Genomic DNA, 24,028 nt, shown 5'->3' with positions numbered 1-24,028 from the left:
ATGGGGATGGGATGGGGATGGGATGGGGATGGGGTGGGATGACATTCAGGGGCACCCAGGGGCCACGTGGCTGTGCCACGGGACACCCACCCCCCATGTGGCACCCATCCATACAATGTCACTCCTGGGACACCCACCCACGTCACAGCACCCCCGGGACACCCCCGCACCCCCCGCAGGACACGCTGTACCTGCACCCCGTCCCGTGTCCTCGTGGGACACGCCACCGGCAGCGTGGCGGGATGACGTCACGCAGCGACGCCACACGTGACGTCACTCTGCCATGCTCACCACGTGGGCAGCGCGTCCTGCCGGGCACAGCGCGGGACCCCAGCCAGCACCCGCGGTGCCACGTGAGCTGTGGCACCTGGTGATGTCACGCACAGCCCACGGCGGCACCTGTCAGCAGGCGACGCCTGGATGACGTCACGCACCAAGGACATGCCGTCAGGCGACCGCGCGGCACCCGGGGCACAGCGCGTGCCGCCGGGCAGGGTGTGTGACGTCACAGCAGCCCCGCGCCCGCCCGTTACGCCGCGATGACATCACTACTCCGGCCGTGACGTCACGCCCCCGCCGCGCCCCCCGCTCCGCCTCGCGGCCCGAGCGCCTCTTGCGCGACGGTCCCTAACGGCCGCGGGCTGTACCATCCCACCGCCCGGCGGGGGGGAAGCGCCCAGAGAGGCGGCAGAACCGCGCTCCGGAGCGGCGGGCGCTGCCCGCGGGGCCGTCCCGCTTCTCCGCGGACGGTAAAACCGGCGGGCGGGCGGCGGAGCGGGGCGGGCCGAGCCCCCGGGGCTCGTTCTCCCGGTGATCTCCCCCCGGCCGCAGGGTGGTCCGCGCGGCGGGGCCGGGCGGCGCATGCGCGGCGCGGGGCGGGGCCGGGCGGGCAGCGCGGAGGAGGAAGGCGAGAAAATGGCGTCGACGGGTGAGCGGGGCCGGGGCGGGCCGTGCCCGGGGCGGGGGGCGAGACGGGACGGGACCCCCCCGGCAGCGCCGCCGCCGCCCGCGGCACGGGGTGGCCGGAGGGGCGCTGAGGCCGCGCCGCCGGCCCGTGGCGCCGCGCCCGGGGGCCGCCGGGGTCGGGCCGTGCAGGGCCCGTCCCGCCCGTGTCCCCCCGCGCCGCCCGCCGGGGCCTCGCCGGGGCCTCGCCGGGGCCGCGGGTGTTTCCTCTCAGTGTCTGTTGGTTCAGTTGCGGCCCCTCGGTGCTGCGGCCCCGCGGGATGCCCGGAGCTCTGCGCTCCCAGGAGCGAAGCACCGAGCCAGGGCTTCCTCCGCGCCTTCGGGCCTGCCGGGGCTCCGCAGGGCGGCTTTTGGTGCAAATATGGGATTATGGAATGTTCGGGGGGAAGGGGACCTTAAGGCTTTTCCTATAGGCAGGGACACCTTCCAGTATCCCAGATTGCTCCAAGCCCCGTCCAACCTGGCCTTGGATACTGCCAGGGATGGAGCATCCTCTGGGAGATTCATTCCAGCGCCTCACGGCCAGGAATTCCTTCCCAATATCCCATCCAGCCCTGCCCTCTGGCACTGGGAAGCCATTCCCTGTGTCCTGTCCCTCCATGCCTTGTCCCAAGTCCCTCTGCAGCTCTCCTGGAGCCCTTTAAGGCACTGGAAGGGGCTCTGAGGTCTCCTTGGATCCTTCTCTCCCAGCTTTTCCCCGCAGGGAAGTAAGGTGTTCCATCCTCTCCGTGGCTCCAAATTTCTTGGAATTAAATGTTTTTCCACGAGGTCTCCAGCTGGATACAAATAGTTGGAAACAGAGACTCCGCAACTGTAGCAACATCACTTTTAAAGGCCAGCTGCCCAATATCTGATTTTCCTTAAAGAAGGGGGATTTTCCTTCTTTCCAGGAAGGAAAATGTCCCAGGCCATGGAGTGTGAGGGAATATCACCAGTAGCACCTTGGAGAGCTTGAAAAAGAAAAGTCAGTGAAGGAACATCTGCCAACGGAATTGTCAAAATGGGGGTTAAAACCACAGCTGTGTTTTCCCTTAATTCATGGAATTGTTCCTCCTGGGAGGTGCTATTTTCAGCCTGTGGTGTGCTCCTGAGCCTCATGAAATAAAAGGATGAAGATTAATTTCCCCCTGGAAATAAAAGCCGGGAGATGGGTTTAACTAAATGAACCATAATATTATTTTTTATTAATGTTCTACGTTCGTCTAAATCCGAGCAAATTAAAAGGGAGGCATCACCACAGGCAAACGGCAAATTCCACACCTGGAATTAAATCCTGCAGAGGGGGAAATGTTGGGTTTAGGTGGGACTGGGGGAGGGCCGTGAGGAGAGGGGTTAATTGATGCCCCTGTGTGGAGCTCGAGGCCAAAAAGGGGCTGAAAATGGAGAATTAAATGAGGTTTTGGTGGCTGGAGGGAGAGCAGGGAAACAAGTGGAGTGGGATGAGGGGGGACGGGCATTAATTAACACTCAGGATTTAGCAGAACCACGTGTAAAGCGAATTAAAAAAAAACCAGAACCCTGAACTGAACAAGGAAAATGTTCCAATATTCCACGTGCCAACCTGTGAGGGAAGTGGGAATGATGCCAGAGGAGTTTTAACAACTTGTGCCCTGTGTCCCAGCAGCAGGGAAGCCTTTGGAGAGCTCCAAGTGTCTTCTTTCTCTGTGTGAGGTGTTCTGGGCAAGGTCAAAGGGGTTGAGAACTCCCAGGAATTGCTGTTGGGATCGCGGATCCGGGGGCTCCGCTCCAGCAGCAGCACAGGGAGCAGGAGGAAAAGCTGGGAGCACACCTGGAGGGCAGGGAGGAAGGGTTTAGTCAGGATGGATCCACAGGCTGAGGAGCAGGGGGTTGTGGTGGATGGAAGCTGTGTTTTCCAAGTGATTTCTGGGGCTCCGTCACCTTGGGAATAGTGGGATAATGGCATTAAAGCTGGTTAGTTGCTTCCTCAAATTCTCCAGCACACGAGTTGAACTTGATCCGTGTGGGCCTCTCCCACCTCAGGATATTCCATGATTCTGGGATAAACTTGGATTTCTGACCAAGGTGTGATGGTGATGGGAGCACTGGAAGCTCTTCCCGCTTCCCACACTGTCTGGGAACAGCTCCACTGATCCAGCTCCTGCCTCCGGCTCAGGTGCTGAGGCCTTGACCAGGAAGTTCTGGGCTCATTCCTGATCTCAGGGCTTCTGTGGTCCTGGGAGATTTCTGGCCACGTCTGGTGGGAATGATGAATTCATCCAGACACTGGGATGGGAGCTGGAGCTGTTGGTGCCTCTGAGGGAGCTGGGAGCTGCAGTCGTTTCAAATTCAGCCTCCTAATTGCCATGTGGATTCATTTTCCATCCCCGCCAGCAAATCACTTCAGCACAGGCTTTGCTGCTTGGATTTTCAGGGTTTTGGTTCTCCTCCCAATCAGTGTGCTGACATGGATTGAGGATTTGGGGAGGGAATCGCTCCCAGCTTCCCAGCTCCAACCCTTCCAGGGGACAAGTGGCTTTCCAGCCATTGATTTGTGTCCTTGAAAGGGAAAGAGTGAAGGTGGTGAAACCTTTCAAAGCAGCGTGGGGGGGGTTGTAAGGCTCAAATCCCTGGTTTTCCTTTGTTCCAACCCAAATCCCCCCCTGCCAGCCCCCTGGGATCCATCCAAGGTGGCGCTTAAATTGAAGCGGGGTCATTTGAGATCAAAGTCGCTGCTGCAAGCGGCAGGAACAATGAGGGGAAGAGAGGTTTTGTTCCCCTCAAAAAAAAGGGGCTGAAAATGTGCATTTACCTTCCACCCTTGGGAAACTGGAATTCCAGTGGTTTATAGCGAGCTGCAGGAGGAAATTCCAGCTGCTGTGCTCTTGGATTTTTTTTTTTTTCATTTTGTTAAGCCTTTATCAAGGTTTTTATTCCTTTTCTTCTGCTTTTCTTTTAGATTACAGTACCTATAGCCAAGCTGCAGCTCAGCAGGGGTAAGTAGCTTAACCTCCTTGTTTTAAAAAGGTGTAATAAAAGGATATCATAATTATGGTTTGGGCTTAACTCAGGTACACTTGGAAATCCTGAGGGTTTTCCTGGAGCTTTGCATTCCCATAGAACTTCAGCAGAAACCGTCGGGCTGCGGGGGAAATTTTGTCTCGTGATGCAGATTTGGGGCAAGATTATAAATGTCTTCACATTCATTCCACAGCTACAGCGCCTATGCACCTCAGCCAGCCCAAGGATATGCACAGACCACCCAGGTAAAACATGGGAAGGGGGTGGAATTCCTGCTCAATCACCTGTTTTCCAGGAAAACACGCAGCCGTGAGAAACTCCGAGCGGCAGTGTCAAAATCCGTGGTTTAAAGTTGTCTTGGAGTTTCTCCCCCCAGCCCAAAGTGCTTTTTTAAAAGTGGAAATAACCTCAACAATCCCCCCCCTTTATTTTTTTTTTTTTGGTTAATTTATTCAATGCTGATCCCAGAAAAGCCAAATTCTTGGTGTATGTTTGACACCACCACGTAGGTGGGTGTTGTAATCAGAGGTGTAGGAGAGAAAAAAACTGGGGAAAAAAGGGTGGAATTGCCTTTTGGGAGATGGCAGAATTGGACAAAGGAGGAGGAGGGAATACATTTCTTTTTCCTGGAGTTTTGATTGCTATAACTGTTCATACTCTCAGTTGGCTGGACTGCAAAATAATGATGATCTTTAAGAGATTAACTTAATGCTTATTTTTAACCTTTAGAATCCAAGTTACTACAACCACATTTGTCTGCAAACTCCAAGTATGTTTCCAAAGGTAAATTCCTGTCCTCAAAAAGTGCTGTAGGCTTAATTTTCCTTCCCAAGAGGAGGAAGGCAGGCTCAGTGTGGGCTTTCTGAAAGGAAGGTGATGGTGACTTTTATTTTAAATTAAGCTCTTGGAGACAACAACTGGAAGAGCTGCTCCCAGTTGTAGGTGAGGTGGAAGGTGGGAGCAGGATGACAAGGCTAGGAACAGGAGGCCTCAACAACTAAAACCAGCTAATTAAACACCTAACCAGCTAATTAAACACCTAACCAGCTAATTAAACCCCTAACCAGCTAAACTCATCTCTAGGCACGTGTCCATGGGGAGTTTGCAGCATTCCCTGCCTCTTGGTGTAGGGAAATTCCAGGGACAGGGATGTGTTCACGTGGTCAACGCTTTCCTGCTCCTGTTTCAGACCTGTGCCCTGAGTTCAGGAAGGCTGAATATCCCAAGAGATTTCAGCTCCAGGTTCCCCAGAAGTCTGAATCCCTGGAAATTAAGGCTGTTTCCATGGCACTCCTCGAGCTGCATCCAGAGTTTTATCCTAAGCCAGGAGCTGTTGGGAGCTTGCTGGTGCCTGGAGCATGAGCTGGCAGGGCATGGCTTGGGCAGCTGGTGACACTGCTGGGCACAGCTGCTTCTCTCCTTTCCTCAGTGATTTTCAAGCTGGATTTGAGAGCAAAATCAGGGAATGGGCGAGGTGAGAGCTGATCCCTGACTCAATGCACAGGCACCGGGATGGGAGTAGCACCGCTGGGATACTTCGGGTGTACCTGTGGATCCCATCCTTCCATGCCTACACCAACTCCCATTTTTCAAATTAATGGCTGATGGGCATGAAAAATACTCCAAATAATTTAATTGAAACCTTCAGCAGGTTTCTTTTAGCCAACACCAAAGCAGTTTTACACTGAAGCGACTTTTGCTTCGTGCAGTTCCGCCCTCAGAGCGCTCCCATTCCCGTATTTCAGGTTAACCCTGGGATGGTGCCTGTGAGTGCTGGTGGTAATTGTGAGGAGCTGGGAGCTTTCCTGTTTGCTTTCCACAGAGCAGAGGTGTGTGGTGACAATGTCAAGAGCCTGTTTCTTCAGTCTTGGCAGGAAAAAACCACTCCATAACCTCCTTGCAGAGCTGACCCGGAATTTCCCGCAGCACCTAAACTTTCACAGCAGCCTTGGCTTTGAGAGTGCTGAGCAACTGCAATTCCTGAGGGTCACTTGTGCTCATGGATTGAATCTGTGTCCTTTTGGAGCAGACCTACGGGCAGCAGAGCTACGGGACCTACGGGCAGCCCACCGACGTCAGCTACACACAGCCCCAGACCACGGCGACGTACGGGCAGACGGCCTACGCCACGTCCTACGGGCAGCCCCCGACAGGTGAGAGGGGCCTGCTGGGCTGGGCTCAGCCTGGAGACCCCCCTTGGGCTGGGAAAAGGCCTTTCTATCATCTAGGACAATCCTTGCCATGGGCAGGGCACCTTCCACGGGTTGCTCCAAACCCTGGGCAGCCCCGGACACCTCCAGGGATGCGGCAGCTGCGGCTCTGGGTAACCTGTGTGATAGGGAAGGATTCCTTCCCAAGATCCCATCCAGCCCTGCCCTCTGGCACTGGGAAGACATTCCCTGGGTCCTGTCCCTCCATGCCTTGTCCCCAGTCCCTCTCCAGCTCTGCTGGAGCCCCTTTAGGCCCTGGAAGGGGCTCTGAGCTCTCCCTGGAGCCTTCTCCTCTCCAGGTGAGCACCCCCAGCTCTCCCAGCCTGGCTCCAGAGCAGAGGGGCTCCAGCCCTCCATGGCCTCCTCTGGACTGACTCCAGCAGCTCCACGTCCTTCATGGAATGGTTTTGGCTAGGAGACACCTTAAAGCTCATCCCATTCCCCCCCTTCCACTATCCCAGGCTGCTCCAAGCCCCGTCCAACCTGGCCTTGGACACTTCCAGGGCTTGGGCAGCCATGTATAAGCAGGAATAAATGCACTGCTGAATTTTCAGGGCAGGGTTTGGGTGCTGTGGGACCGAGCAGGATGTGCTGTGCTCAGAGCAAAGGCAACAGTCCCTGGCTGCTCCTCAGCCCTTCCCTTCCCTGACAGTCCTGTCACTGGCAGTGACATGTGCCTGTTCTGATCCTGCACCTTCTCTTCCTCATCTTGTGCTTCCCACAGTGGAAGGGACCAGTCCAGGTTGGACAATGCTGCTCAGTCTTGCATGGAAAATGCCATCCCATCCTGTCAGAACTTGAGGTCCCCTTAGGTGGGAACCCTTGAGGTGTCACTTGGTTTTAGTGGCAGAACCCTCGAGTGTCAGAGCTCATGCAGGCAGTGACAGCAGGGATTTGCAAGGCTGCAGTGCTCTTTGCCATCTTCATGGGTAAAATCCTGACCTCCAAGACCTTTTAAGTGATTCCAACCCCATTATCCCCCCATTTCCTAAAGGATAAACAGCATCCTGCCCTCCACCTTTGCACGCCCCGTGGTGGCTTTGGATTTCCAGAGCAGATACTTGTTCATTAATGCTCTATAAACTTTCCCAGCGTGTTCTTGGAGCTGGAATTTCCTCCAGACAAGTGTCTTAATGTTTGAAACTATTGAGACAATGTTTAATTCATGTATATTCATGTTTATTTAATGTATGTTTGGGTTGAATATTCAGGAGGTTTTGAAAGCAGATTTTCCTCCCAGTGATTCCTTGGGTGCCGTGTCCTGCACATTCCTAAGAGACACATTATAAACATTTCCTAGGTGGGATTAAACACTTCCCAAAGCAAGGGAATACCAGGACAGACAGACAGGCAGTGGGATATCTGGCTGGAGAAGCCATTGAGGAATTCTTCACAGGGAAGAGCTGGAGAGGAAATATTCACCAAAATTAAAATATTTACCATCTTTCCATGGCTCAGGAAAATTCCTGCATGTGAGATCCGTCTCCATTAGCCAGTGTCACTGGGGGTTATCTACAGGGCTTTTTCCTTTCATTTAAAACTACCTACACAAAAGCTGGCAGCAAAAAAGGATTTGTGAACTTCCAAAATTCCTTTCTTAGAAATATTTATGTCCCTGTGACCCCTGCGGACTCCAGTCCTGCAGGGATCACAGGAAACTGCTCTGTTCATGTTTTTCCTTCTCCCTTAAGAGGAGATTTGCTGGAGGAATAATAATAATAATAATAATATCAGGCATTATTTTTTCTGCACAGCTGCTTTTTTTGGTTTGGGTTTTTTTTTTTTTTGGTCGGCAAAAAAAGCGCTTCATTTTCTTTTCATCCATAAAAAAACCACCAACTCAGGAAGTGGTCAAGCAAAAGATCCTGTCAGCCCTTGGAGCACGGAGCGGGGCTGTGGCAGCTCCAGGCACAGAGCCAGGTTGGATTTATCCTTCCTCCACCTGCCTCTCCTTGAGGAGCCAGAGCTGTGGAAAGGAGACTGCAGCCTCTCCCTCCCTCTCTCCCTCCCTCTCTCCCTCTCCCTCCCTCTCTCCCTGCCTTTCACGCTCAATAAACCCCAGGGCCAGACATTGTCATGCCCTGAGAGACGTGAGGTTCTTACAGTTGAATCCCAATCCTGCTTTCCCAAGAATCACCTTTTTGTGCTGCAATTCCTTAAAGCAAAATGCCTTTTTTTTTTTTTTTTTTTTTTTTTTTGCCTGAACAGCCTGGGGGTTGGGTGAGGTGTTGTTGAGGTCAAGGAAATCCGAGGTCTGTGTGGATGGGTGGGAATGGCAGGGATGGATCTGTCCTTCCCAGCCCTTCTTATCCCACCTTGGCCTGACTCCTGGACACCCCAGGGTGGAGTTACCACCCTCCTTCCCTCCCTGGAGCTGTAGGAAGAGGTGTCTTGGAGCCACCCAGTCAACTTTGTTCCAGAGAAAAAAGGGTTTGGGAGCAGCTCCCTCAGGTTAGGGATCACTGGGCACCCTCAGACCTGTGGCTCGTTAATCATTGCAGGGTATTAGCAGGAATTACAGGAGTAAATAAAGAGCATTTCAGTGGCCAGGTGTGGATCTCTTGGAGGTGGGAATTGCTCTCCAAAGCCAGGCAGCCCCTGCTTCCCTTTGCCTGGGAAGTTTGGGGTATGAATACCGACATTTCTAATGGATTTGGAATTAATGAACACGCTCACAGCTGCCATAATGACCCCCAAATATCCCAAAATAGGCTGGAAAGAGAGTGAACTCTGCATCCCTTCTCCAGCCCCTCACTGCTGGGATATACACAAGCCAAGCAGGAGTCAGTTCTCTTCCAGAAGAAATCTCTTTGGAAGGAAGAAACCTCTCTGAATCCAACCTTTTCCAGTTGATATTCTCTGAGGATCAAATCCCACATGCTTCCCTTCCACCTGGAGAATCCCCAGACTTCAGTAAGGGGTTGGTTTGGATCCTTTGAGAGGAATTTAGACACTTTAAGCAGGTTATTATTTCTCCTGTTACTTTTTTCTTTCAGCAGCTCTTCTGCTGAGTCGACTTTTATCTTCCTAGCTGGGAGGGGATGAGAGAGCAGTGATGAAATAGAAATGCCACCCTCAAAACCACAGCCCTTGAGGGTTCCCAGAGTGTCTAAACTGGCCTTGATTTGTAATTTAGACCAGTGGGGTGGTAAATCACTGCCTTTCCTTTGGGACAAACCCCTCCTGCTGAGCACACTCTTCCACGAGTGAAATGCTCCATCTAGAGCTGAAGCTTTAAAATTCCACCTCTTTTTTTTTTTTTTTTTTTTCCCCTCCTCCCTTTTTATCCTGCTGCCTGTGCAGAGCCAGGTGTTAGCAAAGCTTTTTACTCCCAGTGACAGCACTGGGAAAGGGGGCCCAGCTGTGGGAGGAGCATCCTGGGGCTCCAAATCCAACGGGAACAGCCCAGGGCCGGGCTGTGGCTGCAGCACAGGGGCTGCAGGCTGTACTTAGCCTGTTTTAGTGTGTGGTCAGGCTCTGGCCAGTTAAAATAAGGGTTTATTTAACTCCTGGGATCAGTGCTCCCTATGGAATTGCTGTCTTGCCTCATATTGAAGTGTTTGGGCTGCTCAAATTTGCCCAAGGCTTTAGAAATCCTCCCGTTGGGCACGATCCCCTTCACCTTCTCAGCAACAGAGAGCAGCAAACAGGAATAATGACCATGAAAACTGATTTTCTACTGATTCCTACAAGTTATTCCCCGGTGGGAGTCCAGTTTACATTCCCAGGTTGGCAGCCCTGGGATGGGGATGGGTTGGGTGCCAGGGGTAGGAAGAGGCAGGAGTGGGCAGAGTATCCAGGCTGGCCTTGTGTCTTCATCAGGATTCTTTTTCACCAAAAAGCTGAACTTTGCGTTGGGGTTTTTTTGTTTTTTTTAATTAATTTGCTGTGCAAACTTCCTCCCCTCGTCCTGTTGCTCTTTCCTGCCTGCTGGGAAGGGCCCTGGCAGGGTGGCAGGACCGGGAGGTGCGTCCTGGCAGCGGCGCGGTGCCCCATGAGGGCACGCCGCCTTCTGCTGCTGCAAGTGGTGTTTGCCTTGCAAATGAGGGAATTGGAATAAAATGCTGCAGCCCAGTTTGCCTAAAGGAAAAGTGTGTCACAAGGCTCCTGTGTTTATTGAAAATCAGAAGTGATGGAGAAGCTGTTGCCTTCACTGATCCCAGCCGTGAGACCCGTTGGCGGCTCTTTTCGCTCATTTTTTTGGGGTCAGATTTAACAACGTTTTTATTGCTAGTTTTCCATCTTAAGTCTCATATTCTTAATTTGAAAGCTTGCTGGGAAGGTTGTTAGGAGCAAAAACCCGCTGTGTTAATGCCAGCTCACCTTTGTGACAAGGCAAGTGGCCACTGAATTATACAGGAGCTGGTTTGGGATGTTGGATATTGTAAAACTGGTCAAAAGGAAGTCTGGGAGCTCTCGGCTTTTGCCCTAAACCAAACTGAAATTCTGAGAAAAGGGAAGGTACATAAGACATCAGGAACTGCCTGATGTGTCTCTCTTGACCTTTTTCTCATGTGAAAGCAAATGGAAAGTGCTTTTCTTTTGTTTCCAGCTTTACTGATTTAAAATAAGCTTTCAGAAATGCGTCTGAAAGATTTCCCAGGTCAGGTTTTGTGCCTTTATTTTTCAGAAAAGCTAAAAGGATGGGACTGTACTTGCTAAATCAGTTGGATTTCTTTTACTTTGGAGCTCAAGGGGGGGGGTTTGTTACCCTGCCTTTGTCGAGGAGATGCTCCATGTCTCAGCTTACCCTGCCTGAGCTCTGGTTGCTGTAAACAATCCTGGGTGCTGCTCCAGGGGTGGCTTCCAGAAAGCTCCTGGGAGTGGGATTTGGGGATGCTGAGGGGCTGGAGGCTGAGGTTTCCCAAGGTGGGGGGGTTCTGTGAGGAAGGCAAAGGGGCAGCGTGGGGTAATGGATGATTTTTGGGTTGTCTGAGGTGGTAAACCTGTGTCTGTGCCCTGGGTCTGGGGGACCTGCAGCACAAGGGCCAGAGTCTGAGGTATTTGGGAAAGCTGGAGAGGGACTTGGGACTGGAGGATAAGGGGGAATGGCTTCATGTGGACAGAGAGCAGGGTTGGATGGGATATTGGGAAGCTGAGGTGAGGGAGGTAACACAAAGAAGCTGTGGCTGCCCCATCCCTGGAAGCATCCAAGGCCAGGTTGGACAGGGCTTGGAGCACCCAGCAATAAGTGGAAGGTGTCCCATGGCAGGGGGATGGAGTGAGATGAGCCTCAAACTCCCTCCCAGCCCAGCCCATGCGGGAATTCCGTGGTTCCCGGCGGAGCTGTGTGAGCTGAGCTGTGTGAGCTGAGCTGTGTGAGCTGAGCTGTGTGAGCTGAGCTGTGTGAGCTGTGTGAGCTGAGCTGTGTGAGCTGAGCTGTGTGAGCTGTGTGAGCTGAGCTGTGTGAGCTGAGCTGTGTGAGCTGAGCTGTGTGAGCTGAGCTGTGTGAGCTGTGCTGTGTGAGCTGTGTGAGCTGAGCTGTGTGAGCTGAGCTGTGTGAGCTGTGTGAGCTGTGTGAGCTGAGCTGTGTGAGCTGAGCTGTGTGAGCTGAGCTGTGTGAGCTGTGTGAGCTGAGCTGTGTGAGCTGAGCTGTGTGAGCTGTGTGAGCTGAGCTGTGTGAGCTGAGCTGTGTGAGCTGAGCTGTGTGAGCTGTGTGAGCTGTGTGAGCTGAGCTGTGTGAGCTGTGTGAGCTGAGCTGTGTGAGCTGAGCTGTGTGAGCTGAGCTGTGTGAGCTGTGTGAGCTGTGTGAGCTGAGCTGTGTGAGCTGTGCTGTGTGAGCTGAGCTGTGTGAGCTGAGCTGAGCTGTGTGAGCTGAGCTGTGTGAGCTGAGCTGTGTGAGCTGTGTGAGCTGTGTGAGCTGAGCTGTGTGAGCTGAGCTGTGTGAGCTGTGCTGTGTGAGCTGTGTGAGCTGAGCTGTGTGAGCTGAGCTGTGTGAGCTGAGCTGAGCTGTGTGAGCTGAGCTGTGTGAGCTGAGCTGAGCTGTGTGAGCTGAGCTGAGCTGTGTGAGCTGAGCTGAGCTGTGTGAGCTGAGCTGTGTGAGCTGAGCTGTGTGAGCTGAGCTGTGTGAGCTGTGCTGTGTGAGCTGTGTGAGCTGTGTGAGCTGAGCTGTGTGAGCTGAGCTGTGTGAGCTGAGCTGTGTGAGCTGTGTGAGCTGTGTGAGCTGTGTGAGCTGAGCTGTGTGAGCTGAGCTGAGCTGTGTGAGCTGAGCTGTGTGAGCTGTGTGAGCTGTGTGAGCTGAGCTGTGTGAGCTGAGCTGAGCTGTGTGAGCTGAGCTGAGCTGTGTGAGCTGTGGTTGTTGCAGGTTACAGCGCCCCGACTGCCCCCCCCGCCTACAGCCAGCCCGTGCAGGGCTACGGCACCGCCGCCTACGACACCAACACGGCCACGGTCACCAGCAGCCAGGCCTCGTACGCCGCCCCGTCCGCATACGGCACCCAGCCCGCATACCCGGCCTACGGGCAGCAGCCGGCCCCGTCCGCTCCCGCCAGGTACTGCCTCCTCATCATCCTCGTCATCCTCCTCCTTTTCCTCCTTCTCCTGCTCTTCCTTCTCCTCCTCCTTCTCTTGTTCTTCCTCGTCCTCCTTTTCTTCCTCCTTCTCCTTCTCCTCCTCTTGTTCTTCCTCCTCCTCCTTTTCCTTCTCCTTCTCTTCTTCCTTCTCCTTCTCTTCTTCCTTCTCCTTCTCTTCTTCCTTCTCCTTCTCTTCTTCCTTCTCCTTCTCTTCTTCCTTCTCCTTCTCTTCTTCCTTCTCCTTCTCTTCTTCCTTCTCCTTCTCTTCTTCCTTCTCCTTCTCTTCCTCCTCCTTCTCCTCCTGCTCTTCTTCATCCTTCTCCTCCTCTGTCTCTTCTTCCTTCTCCTTTTCATTTTCTTCTTCTTTTCCTTCTCTTCTTCTTTCTCCTTCTCATCCTTCTCCTCCACCCCCTCCTCATCCTCCTCATCATCCTCATCCTCATCATTCTCCTCCCTCTCTTTTTCCTCCTTCTGCTCTTCCTTTTCCATCTCCTCCACCTTCTCTTGTTCTTCCTCCTTTTCCTTCTCCTTCTCTTCTTCCTTCTCCTTCTGTTCTTCCTCCTCCCCACCATCCTTCTCTTCCTCCTCCATCTCATCCTTCTTGTCCTCCTTTTCTTCCTCCTTCTCCTCCTGCTCTTCTTCGTCCTTCTCCTCCTCTGTCTCTTCTTCCTTCTCCTTTTCATTCTCTTCTTCTTTTCCTTCTCTTCTTCTTTCTCCTTCTCCTCATCCTTCTCCTCCACCCGCTCCTCATCCTCCTCCTCATACTTCTCTTCCTTCCCCTTCTCTTCCTCCTCCTCCTCCTCCTCCTCATCATCCTCATCCTCATCATTCTCCTCCCTCTCCTTTTCCTCCTTCTCCTGCTCTTCCTTTTCCTTCGCCTCCTCCTCCTCTTGTTCTTCCTCCTCCTCCTTTTCCTTCTCCTTCTCTTCTTCCTTCTCCTTCTCTTCCTCCTTCCCCCGTCCTCATCCTTCTCCACCTCCTCCATCTCGTCCTTCTCCTTCTCCTTTTCTTCCTCCTCCTCCTCCTTTTCCTTCTCCTTCTGTTCTTCCTCCTCCCCCCAATCCTTCTCCTCCTTTTCTTCCCCCTTCTCCTTTTCCTTCTCCTCCTGCTCTTCTTCATCCTTCTTCTCCTGTCTCTTCCTACTTCTCCTTTTCCTTCTTTTCTTCTTCTTTCTCCTTTTCCTCATCCTTCTCCTCCACCCCCTCCTCATCCTCTTCCTCATACTTCTCTTCCTTCTCTTCTTCCTCCTCCTCCTCCTCCTCATTGTCCTCCTCCTCCTCATTCCCCATCTCCTCCTTCTCTTCTTCCTCTTGCTCCTCCTCTTCTTCCTCATCCTCCTCTTCCTCATTCCCCTTCTCTTCCTCCTCCTCTTCTTCCTCCTGCTCCTTCTCCTCCTCTTTCTCCTCCTCCTCTTCCCCCCAGCTCCCTGGGCTCTGGCAGCAGCTCCTCCCTGCCTGTTGCCGCGGCGTTGCAGGGCCGGGGGGGCAGCGTGGGAGGGCTGTGCTGTGCTCCAGCCCGGTGAGTCAGCGCTGTTCCTGTGGCCGAGGGAGCCACCACGCAGCCAAATCAGCCTCTCAGGGTACAGCAGAGAACCGAGTCCTGTCTGCTGCCGAGTCACGGGGTCAGGCAGGATGCTGGGGTGGATGCACAGGCTGCAAAACATTTCCTCTTTAAATCTCACCCCTCTGGGCACTGCCTGTCATCTGTGGAGTTGAATTGTTTGCTCAGAGGATATGAAAAATTTAGAATACATAATGGAAACTTGCTTAGAAGCGAGTAAAAGCTGATTTATTCGTTTACCTGGTGTGTGTAGCAAGCACTGTGGGAAGGAAAGGCAGAGCCTGGCACAGCTCTGACAGGTTACACTTTAAAGGGATGTAAATTTGCAGGATGAATCCTGACATTGTGAACAATTTTTCCCAGCTTCTACAGCAAAAACAGCTTCACTCTTTTAGTTCCACTCTGAGAAACGCTTAGAAAGTAAAGGCTCAAAGAATCCTCTGAGTTGGAAAAGCCCTCTGAGATCATTGAGGCCACCACTAACCCTGTCCCCAAGTGCTGTATCCACACGGCCTTTAAACTTTGGGACAAACAGAAGGGGACATGTGAACCACATGCAAAGGGTTCTCAATTTTCAGGCCTTGAGAGTTAATTCTAAATACACAATTGGGTGGTTTGGGTTGGAGGGGACCTTTAAAGGTCACGCAGTCCAAGCTCAGCATCCTTTCTCTTCCGTGGGATAATTGGGATAACGTATATGAGGCAATATCTGCGTGAGCTGGATTCTGAAGCAAACAATGGGCCATTTCAGTGCCTGCCTTGCTGGCTGATTCAGCTCCTGCTTTCCCAGGGCTCTGCAGGAGCAGCCTTGCTGGCATTCCACATCCTCCACTCAGCCCCACAGCCAGAGTCTGAACGCCGTGGCTTTGGGGTGAACAGAAGCTGTGGTGTTCCGTGCTCCCTGTTCAGGGCGCTGCCTGGGCCTCCCCTGGAGTGTGCAAACACCCAGGCAGGGAGGGCTAAAACTGTGTTTATGACGTATTTCTTGGCTGCTGCCACAGTGGCTGTCACCAGTCAAAGCCAGCTTTAATGCTACCCCAAAAAAGAGCTCACAACCCTCAGTCCTGGGGGGATCTGAGCCCTTCGCTGCTGCCAGGTGTGGGGCTGGGCACCAACGTTGTTCCATATTTCTGCCCAGACCCCAGGATGGCAGCAAACCAGCAGAGACCAGCCAGCCCCAGTCCAGCACGACAGGCTACAGCCAGCCCAGCTTGGGCTACGGGCAGAGCAACTACAGCTACCCCCAGGTGCCTGCCAGCTACCCCATGCAGCCCGTCACCGCTCCTCCCTCCTACCCTCCGACCAGGTAAGGCTTGGCAGTGCTCAGCTTAGGGCCTTTTCCTGAGGGATTTTATGGAGAGGGAGCTTTGGCGTCCTGGGAGGAGGAGCTGTGCTCCTTGCAGTTGTGGTGGTGGGGTTTGGGAGGCTGTGGCTGAGTGTAGCAGTGGCTCTGCATGCACACCTGAGAAGGAAAATCGTGACAAACAGGTTTAAGACATTTTCTAGATTTTTTTTTTTTTTAATTTTATTTTGAGACTTGAGAATTTTAAGAATTTTCCTAGAGGGACCTTTTGCTGCCTCTTCTCACATACAGCTGGCCAGGAGCTCCCTCCTTCCCTCAGGTATCTTTAATGTGGCTTCTAAAACGTACACTTTGAAATTTTCAAAGCCTCAGCTGCATGAGGGGAACTTCTTTTATCCAGGCCCTGTTACCTCCGTTACCACTGAGTTTTGCCCTGGCGCTGGTGCCCTTTCCTAGAGCTGTGAATAAACTGGGGTTGGCCACGTGGTTTTTGCTTTCCCAGCCCTCCAGACTGGCCTCCATGGGATGACTTCAGCTTTTAAAGTGATTTACAGCACTAAATACAGCCTCTAATTGCATTGCCTTCCAGCATGAGCCACTCCACGCACGCTGCCAGGGAATTGCCTCATCATCCCACCTTTCCCAACGCTTTTCTCTTCCAGCTATTCCTCTACACAGCCAAGCAGTTACGATCAGAGCACTTACTCCCAGCAGAGCAGCTACGGGCAGCAGAGCTCCTATGGCCAACAGACCAGTTATGGCCAGCAGAGCAGCTACGGGCAGCAGCCACCTCCCACCAGTTACCCACCTCCCACCGGATCCTACAGCCAGGCCCCCAGCCAGTACAGCCAGCAGAGCAGCAGCTACGGCCAGCAGAGTGAGTGGGATCCCTGGGAAGGAGCCCTGGCCTTAGTTTGGATCTAAAACTCGGAGCTGTGGTGAAGGGAGGGAGGGTTGGAGCTGGGGTTTGGCCTTTCCTGCTGAGAAATGGCATCTCTGGAGGCCGTGGTAGGTTGGGATGATCTCCTCAGGGGAGGGTGGGAACACAGAGGCACAAAATGTTTGTGGGAGGAGTTGAGGGGGCTCAGCCTGGAGCAAAGGAGGCTCAGGGGGGACCTTGTGGCTCTGCACAAGTCCCTGACAGGAGGGGGCAGCCGGGGGGGTCGGGCTCTGCTCGCAGGGAACAGGGACAGGAGGAGAGGGAACGGCCTCAGGCTGGGCCAGGGGAGGGGCAGGGTGGATATTGGGAAAATTCCTCCTGGAAAGGGTGGTCAGGGTGGCACAGCTGCCCAGGGCAGTGCTGGAGTCCCCTTCCCTGCAGGGATTTAACAGCCCCGTGGATGTGGCACTTGGGGACAGGGGTCAGCAGTGGCCTTGGCTGGGGGCACGGCTGGAATTGCTGCTCTCAGAGGGATTTCCCCAAACTGAATAACCCCGATGCTGCTGTTGTGGCTGCAGCTGAGGGCAGGTGAAGGGGCTGCCTCTCCCTAACCTGTTGCCACCCTTCCCCAGGCTCGTTCCGCCAGGACCATCCCAGCAGCATGAACATGTACGGGCAGGAGTCCGGAGGCTTCTCCGGCCCGGGAGAGAGCCGGAATCTGAGCGGCCCCGATAGCCGGGGCAGGGGACGAGGGGGATATGAGCGTGGAGGCATGAGCAGAGGTGGGCGGGGAGGAGGACGCGGTGGAATGGGGTAAGAGCAAAGCTTTTCTCCTTTTCTCTAATTCTGGTTTACCCATAGGATTTGAAACGCTAAAGAAGGGACTGAAAGGTTGACGTTCCCAGCTGTGTTTCCATGGAGGACATCTCTGCTTGTCATCCATGGAAACATTATCCTAAGGGAAATAGGAGCAGGATGGTTGGTTTGTCCTGCAGCTGGTTGGGCCCCCGGGGAGGGGGAAACTGGGGGTAATGCTGGCCCTGGCACTTTCAGCTCCCTTCGTGGTCGCCCAGAGGTGGAATCCTCTGTGGGGTTTAACAGTAACTCTGGGTGGAACACACACAAACCTCCCACCAGCTCCAGGGGGTGCTCCCTGGGCCTCAGGAGCGGGGATTCTGGCAGGGCAGGAGTCTTGTGTCAGCCTCCTCCCACGGAGCCTGCGAGCTCGGAAAGCCTGGAATGCTTGGAGCACGTGGAGAAGGACCCTGAGAACAGAGAGAAGGAAGTGCTTTGGCTCCCAGGCCTGCTCCCCCTCGGAGCATTCAGGTGCTCCGAATCAGTTTGGCCATTTCACCTGATGGCGCAAGCTGGTTTGGTGCCACCTGTGCCTTCGGGTGTGTCCCCGTGTGTGGAGGTCATTCTGATAGAGACGAGGGAGGAGAACTAATCCCAAAGGCTCCTCCGAGAGGGAATTGACAGCTTTGTGTGTGTTCCATCCCCTCACCCCGTTGCTCAGAGCTATGCAGAGTGTCCCCAGGTGTGGCACTGGGACACGCCGTGCCCGCCCCGGTGCTGGCAGGGTGGCTGTGACGGCAGCTGCCCTCCAGAGGCCACTTCTTCCCGCGTGGCACAGCCCGGTGGCAACCCCAGTTTGGCAGTGGGTGGCCCCATTCTGCGTAGCTCTGTCGCAGCCCGTTGACGTGGCATGAAATCTTTATCAGAGAAATCCAGGAAAGACATGGAAAAGGCTGGTTTGTGTGGGAGTGCATCCAGCTTGCAATTGGCTCGGGTGGAACGGAGTTCCAGGGATCTGCATAAAGATTTCAGCCGTGCTGCATTGATCTCTTAACGATTAAAGTAGATGTAGACACCTGAAATGTCTATCATCACATCTTCAAATTTCTAGCCCCTTCCGAGCTTCTCATTGCCAAAGGTTTGTCACCTGTCTCTGATCTCACACCTTAATCCCAGCTCAAATTTGCCTCCCGAGCGATTTCCCACCTGGCCAGACCCTTACAAAGGGTCCTCCCCCCGCCTTATGGACGTAGAGTTTGTGCTGTCCATAGAACAGGTGGCTTCAGGGGACACCCAGGGCAGGTAGGGGAACTCGGCCCACCTTAGCATGCTGTGGTGATGGATTTCAGTGTCTCCAGCAGGTAAGGAGCTCGATGTTATTAACGTGCCCTTTTTCATTGCCTCGATGATTTGATATTTTTATGAAAATGGAAAACTTTTTAACATGCTTTGTCGCATTTATATGCTACAGGTTACAAAGTGAGAGCCTTGTAAACACCTCAATACTTAAAAAGTACCCGTACTCAGTACTCAGCCGGCAGCATAATGAAAAGTGGGACTAGACACGGTGTCCATATGGAGAGGAAAAATATACATAGAATATTTTTAACCCAATGTATTGATTGTATAAACGGAATCCTTCTGTAACTTTGGTAACTTGCATACTTGTTGTTTGGTAATAAAACCAGAGGAGGGTATACTACTACTTTAGAATTGTGTAACGTTAAAGAAAAAAAAAAAGAAAAAAAAAAGTGTAAAAATCTTCTGTTTAAAAAGAGAGACATTACGTAAATGGTGTGTACTTTTAACGAGAGGAGGCAAAGCTGCATGCAACAGCTCGAAATTCTGTATTGACTTTTTTTTTTCCCAGTATTAGAGGTGCAATACTTGCTAGAAAAAATTCACGGTGCTCTCCCTCCTCCGCTCGGCTCCTTCCAAACAGCTTGCTGGTTCACCCAAAAAAAGAGCAAGAAACAGCCCAAATCCTTTCCCAAGGTGGCATTTTCCTACTTAACCACCACGCTCCAAAGCAGTTTTAGCTGTGAATGCTTCAGCCAAAGCTTTTGGTGAAAGCTGCGGCCCTGTTTGCATTGGCACCTGCCCAAAAGTGAGTGTGTCCACAAAGCTGCACCCCAGGCCTTGGAGCCCCCGCCGTACTCTGTAAGTTCTCCCTCCAGAGAGTTGTTAAATTCAGTAGTGACCTGAATGTATGGCTTTATTTCGAGGGTTTTAGGGGCGATGTCAGCTGAACTGTGTTGTAGGTCTCGCGTGTGGTTTGTCTCCTTTTACACTGTTAAATGTCAGGGACCCGCGGGCCCGGCGCTGCCACAGGCTGAGGGTGCGCCTTGGTGGACACACCGAGGGGAGGGAGTTGACCACTCAAACACCCCCAAATTACTCTTGAACACGAAAAAAAAAAAAAACACCAAAAAAAAAAACCCAAACCAAGCCCACTTTGATTTACAAAACACAACCCCCATTTCTCGGCCAAGTATTGCACTGATGATACCCGAGTAACGCCAGGGCACCGACAGCAAAGCGGTGCCTCAAACCACACCAAGGTTGCTTTATATGTAAAGAAAATTTGAGCGAGCTGCCCTGAAGAAAGGCCTAGTGCCGAGATGAGAGAGAGACAGAGAGATGTTTGGAGATGTTTAGCCAGTGCCCTTCTCCCCTGTGAGCCGCAGAGGCTCAGAGCGGTGCTGGCTTTGTAAAGGGAAAGGCCTTCATTTCTTCGTTTATCCCCCCAGCAGCGCTGGAGAGCGAGGTGGCTTCAATAAGCCTGGTGGTAAGTTTTTGAGCATTACAATGGATAGTGTTTAAAAAAAAAAAAACAAAAAATGTGCAGTCAAGTTTTTTTAGCACAAAGTGTAATTTTTTATTCGTTTAAAGTGGTTTTAAAAATGACAATATGCAACCAGACTGTAATGGGTACTGCCGGCGATGCCCAGGGGTATGCGGACACAGTGGAAGAGTTGAGCAACCACTCCTGTAATTTTGGGGAAAAGAAATGGTTTGGATGTAATAAATCTTTTTTTTCTTTTTTTTTAATATATATATATATATAAAGTAACTTTTATTAATGAACTTAAAAACTGATTGGCTTGGTAAAACCTTTTAAAAAATCAGCGTTAGTGATTAACGGTTTGAAACCTGCTAAAAAAAAAAAAATCAGTGTGATAGTGGTTAACGGTTTGAAAGCTGCTAAACAATCAGTGTATTAGTGGTTATTGGTTGGAAAAAAAATGCTTAAAACCAGTGTAATAGTGGTTTTTGGTTGGAAGAAGTGCTAAAAGAGCCACCTGATGGCCCAGTAAGGTGCAGTGCTGCTGCTTGTGCGGCGCAGGTCATAGCTAGTGTTGTGTGTGTCGGTTCTCCAGCCCGCAGGGCCCCCACTAACACCCTTCCCTATGCTTCTCTCCCGCCTGGCAGGACACATGGAGGAAGGACCCGACCTGGATTTAGGTAATTGCCACCAAACTCCCTCCCGAGGTTGTGAGATGGACGCTCACGTCCTCGTTCCGAGGGCTGCGGCCGCCGCAGCGTCACCTCACTGCCGCTTCCAGGCTTTCTGGCTGTTCCCTTCATTTCTTTGTTCCCAAACAGCTGGGCTGTGGAAAACCACACGTGGTTGGGAAAGCCACCCTTCTCTGCAGGAATTAGGGGGGTTGGGGGCTTCTCTGGAGCTTATCCAGGGAGTCTGCAGCACCCCCAGAGCCTCATCCATGGCTTGTCCCTTCCTGTCACACAGGCGTGTCTGGAAGTTCTGCGTCAGCCTTCCAGCGTTGGAAAAGGGGGGAGGATGTCCTTGTGTGGGAGCCCAGGGGGCACGAAGGTCTTCCTCATCTCTCCTCTGGGATGTGTCCTGACAGAACCTGGGGGTCCTTCCCACGTGGGTGGGTGTGGGGTGTGTCTGGCCGTGGCCCTCAGGAGGTGAGGGGGGCACAGTCACCTCCCTTGGGCCTGGGGTTTCCTGTCACTGCCAGAGAGCGAAGCTGCGGCCGTGGAGGCCGTGACGGGATGGAAAGAACTCGGCCCTGGGGTATCCCTGCCCTTCCTCTGCCTGCACTGACCCCGGGAATTGTCTCCTAGGCCCCCCCATGGACCCGGAGGAGGACTCGGACAGCACTGCAGTCTATGTGCAGGGACTCAATGACAATGTGACCCTGGAGGATCTGGCAGATTTCTTCAAACAGTGTGGTGTTGTCAAGGTGAGGAGACACCAGTGACCCCCAGCTGACAGAGGGAAAAGGGTCACCCACCTCCTCCTCTTCCTCCTCCTGCTCCCTGCCCATTGCCCACATCCTTCAGGCCCATCATGTCCAGGCTCCAGGAGAGGCCTGGCAGGGCTGTTTTGGGCCTGTCCCTTCATTTTTGGGGTGTCTGGGCAGTTGCTGTTACCTGTGGTAGGCCTGTGGCCCCTTTCTTCTGTCCTGGGGTCTCTGGAAGGAGCCTCTGCTGGAAGGCAGAGCAGTAAATCCCCGCTGGGCTGTGGGGACACAGGGCCCTGGTGACGTTCCACTGTCCCTTAGATGAACAAGAGGACGGGGCAGCCCATGATAAACCTCTACATCGACAAGGAAACGGGCAAGCCCAAGGGCGATGCCACCGTGTCCTACGATGACCCATCCACTGCCAAAACAGCTGTGGAATGGTTTGATGGTGAGTGCTGGGGGACGTTTGGGGATGGAATTCCAAAAATTGCAGGTGTGGGAAGCAGGGCTGTGATTCACTGATGCTGCTGCCATTGTGTCCCTCCCAGGGAAGGATTTCCAGGGCAGCAAGCTGAAGGTGACCCTGGCACGGAAGAAGGGCCCGATGAACAGCCTGAGGGGCGGGATGCCCCCGCGGGAGCAGCGGGGAATGCCCCCCCCTCTCCGTGGAGGTACCGTGCAGCCCCCCCAGAGCTCCTTCCCATCCTTCCCGTGGCTCCCAGCACTGACAGGGCTCCTTCCCACAGGTCCAGGGGGACCCGGTGGCCCGGGGGGCCCCAGCGGGCCCAGCGGCCCCATGGGCCGGATGGGGGGAAGAGGCGGAGACAGGGGTGGCTTCTCCTCGAGGGGACCGCGGGGATCCCGGGGAAACCCGTCCGGAGGGAGCGTCCAGCACCGCGCCGGGGACTGGCAGTGCCCCAACCCGTGAGTACCCCCCGCTGCCCACCGCCCTGTGCCAAGGGCCCGTCATCCCAGGAGCTGGCCAGGGCACGGAGGCCTTTCCCAAAATGGCTTGCTGGGCCTTCCCAGGAAGCACCTTGCACCTGGCACACAGGGAGGGATGGGGTCACTCCTGGGGGCTGTGGGGGAAGGGGCAGCCGGCCCCCCACCCCAGTGCGGGAGCTGTGCCCCAGGCCCTCCCCTCTCCACGTGCTCTCCTGCTCGTGCTTCCCAATGTCACCCCAGCTGGAATGCTGTCCCACGCTGGGCTGACTGGAATTTGTCCCCAGGGGCTGTGGAAACCAGAACTTTGCCTGGAGAACGGAGTGCAACCAGTGCAAGGCGCCCAAACCGGAGGGGTTCCTCCCACCTCCCTTCCCTCCTCCAGGTACGTTTGTGGGGGGCTCACAGCCCCACTTCCCAACGGGACACCCCAGGCCCAGCCTCGGGCTCCTTGGGGACTGGCTGGGCCAGCTCCAGGAGCTGCCAGGCCTTCATCCCTCCGTGAGCCAGGACATGGAGGCTGGGAGCACCATTTCTCCTGTACTTCCTGGATGTGGGGGGCTGGCAGCAGCACCCCGACTCCCAGGGCCCTGCTCCAACCTGAACGAACCCCGAATCCCCTCGGGGTACCCAGCAGCTCCCAGCCCTTCTCCCGCTGCTGCTGCCAGAGCCGGATGTGCTGGGATCGTGGGGCAGGGATCACCGGAGCGGGGTGGGCTCCCTGGGGGTCACTCTGAGGGTCTCTGCTCCTCCCGCAGGCGGTGATCGCGGCCGAGGCGGCCCCGGGGGGATGCGGGGCGGGCGCGGCGGGGGCCTCATGGACCGAGGGGGGCCCGGCGGCATGTTCCGAGGCGGCCGCGGCGGAGACCGAGGGGGATTCCGAGGTGGCCGGGGCATGGACCGAGGCGGCTACGGAGGAGGCGGCCGGAGAGGAGGAGGAGGAGGAGGACCCGGGGGACCCCCGGGACCCCTCATGGAGCAGATGGGAGGAGGAGGCAGAGGACGGCGCGGAGGGCCGGGAAAGATGGACAAGTATGGATGGAGGGCGGGGCAGGGAGTGATGGGAGGGGATAAGGGGACACTGGGGAGGGGAGACACTGATGGGGAGAGGGTGAGTGGGGTGGGACAGGTGGGTGGAGGGGCAAGGGGGTGAATGGGTGGGGGGGCGGGATAAGTGGAGGGGGTGGGTAAATGGGTGTCAGGGGGAGTGGGAGGGGGGGTTAAGGAACCTCCCCGGCCCGGGGACGGTTCCTGGATCCCACAGCTGACCCTTGTTCCCCATCCTCGGCCCACAGGGGTGAACACCGCCAGGATCGCCGAGACCGGCCCTACTAACGCCGCCCCCCCAGAGCCGCATTTACTACCAGATTTATTTTTTAAACCAGAAAAAAAAAATGTTTTAAATTTATAATTCCATATTTATAATGTTGGCCACAACATTATGAGTCCTCCTTGTCTGTACTTTAGTATTTTTCACTGTTTGTGGAGAAACATTAAAACCAAGTTCAACGGTAGCGTGATGAATTCTTTCTTCCCCTTCCCCCCCCGTCCCCCAAAATAAAACCGGTTGTTTAACGCGCCCCCACCCCGCCTGTAACGCTGTGAACGGTTGTGACGGTTGTTTTTTTAAATAAAATTCCCGCTGTTTGTAACCGCACCATTGCTGGCCT

The 24,028-nt window shown here is 54.0% G+C and overlaps 1 protein-coding gene across 5 annotated transcripts; it reads left to right on the top strand.

Moving 5' to 3' along the window:
* Positions 1-861: 861 nt before the first annotated feature.
* EWSR1 (EWS RNA binding protein 1) lies at positions 862-24,015 on the top strand. Of its 5 annotated transcripts, none has more exons than XM_032127852.1 (18): positions 862-928; positions 3,881-3,917; positions 4,136-4,187; positions 4,672-4,725; positions 5,972-6,095; positions 12,457-12,643; positions 15,363-15,530; positions 16,190-16,404; positions 17,040-17,220; positions 19,953-19,990; positions 20,635-20,667; positions 21,295-21,413; positions 21,735-21,864; positions 21,965-22,087; positions 22,163-22,340; positions 22,646-22,743; positions 23,117-23,390; positions 23,654-24,015. In XM_032127852.1, exons 1-18 carry the CDS (start codon positions 862-864, stop codon positions 23,691-23,693), a joined length of 2,118 nt encoding a protein of 705 aa, XP_031983743.1. In that variant the 3' UTR covers positions 23,694-24,015. The 5 variants fall into 5 exon arrangements, with proteins under 5 accessions (XP_031983743.1, XP_031983745.1, XP_031983747.1 ...); XM_032127854.1 differs by having other exon boundaries at positions 864-928; positions 19,956-19,990; XM_032127856.1 differs by lacking the exon at positions 4,672-4,725 and having other exon boundaries at positions 864-928; positions 19,956-19,990.
* The last annotated feature ends 13 nt before the right edge of the window (positions 24,016-24,028 follow it).

This window comes from Corvus moneduloides, chromosome 18, assembly GCF_009650955.1.
Source record: "Corvus moneduloides isolate bCorMon1 chromosome 18, bCorMon1.pri, whole genome shotgun sequence".
NCBI lineage: Eukaryota > Metazoa > Chordata > Aves > Passeriformes > Corvidae > Corvus > Corvus moneduloides.
This window is presented reverse-complemented; position numbering and strand designations above follow the sequence as displayed.

Excerpts from the sequence above, each read along its gene's own strand:
- EWSR1 (XM_032127852.1), top strand. The coding sequence starts at position 862 with ATGCGCGGCGCGGGGCGGGGCCGGGCGGGCAGCGCGGAGGAGGAAGGC. Across the intron at positions 12,644-15,362 it reads GCCCCGTCCGCTCCCGCCAG|ACCCCAGGATGGCAGCAAAC; the intron begins GTACTGCCTCCT and ends ATTTCTGCCCAG. Across the intron at positions 20,668-21,294 it reads AGGACCCGACCTGGATTTAG|GCCCCCCCATGGACCCGGAG; the intron begins GTAATTGCCACC and ends ATTGTCTCCTAG.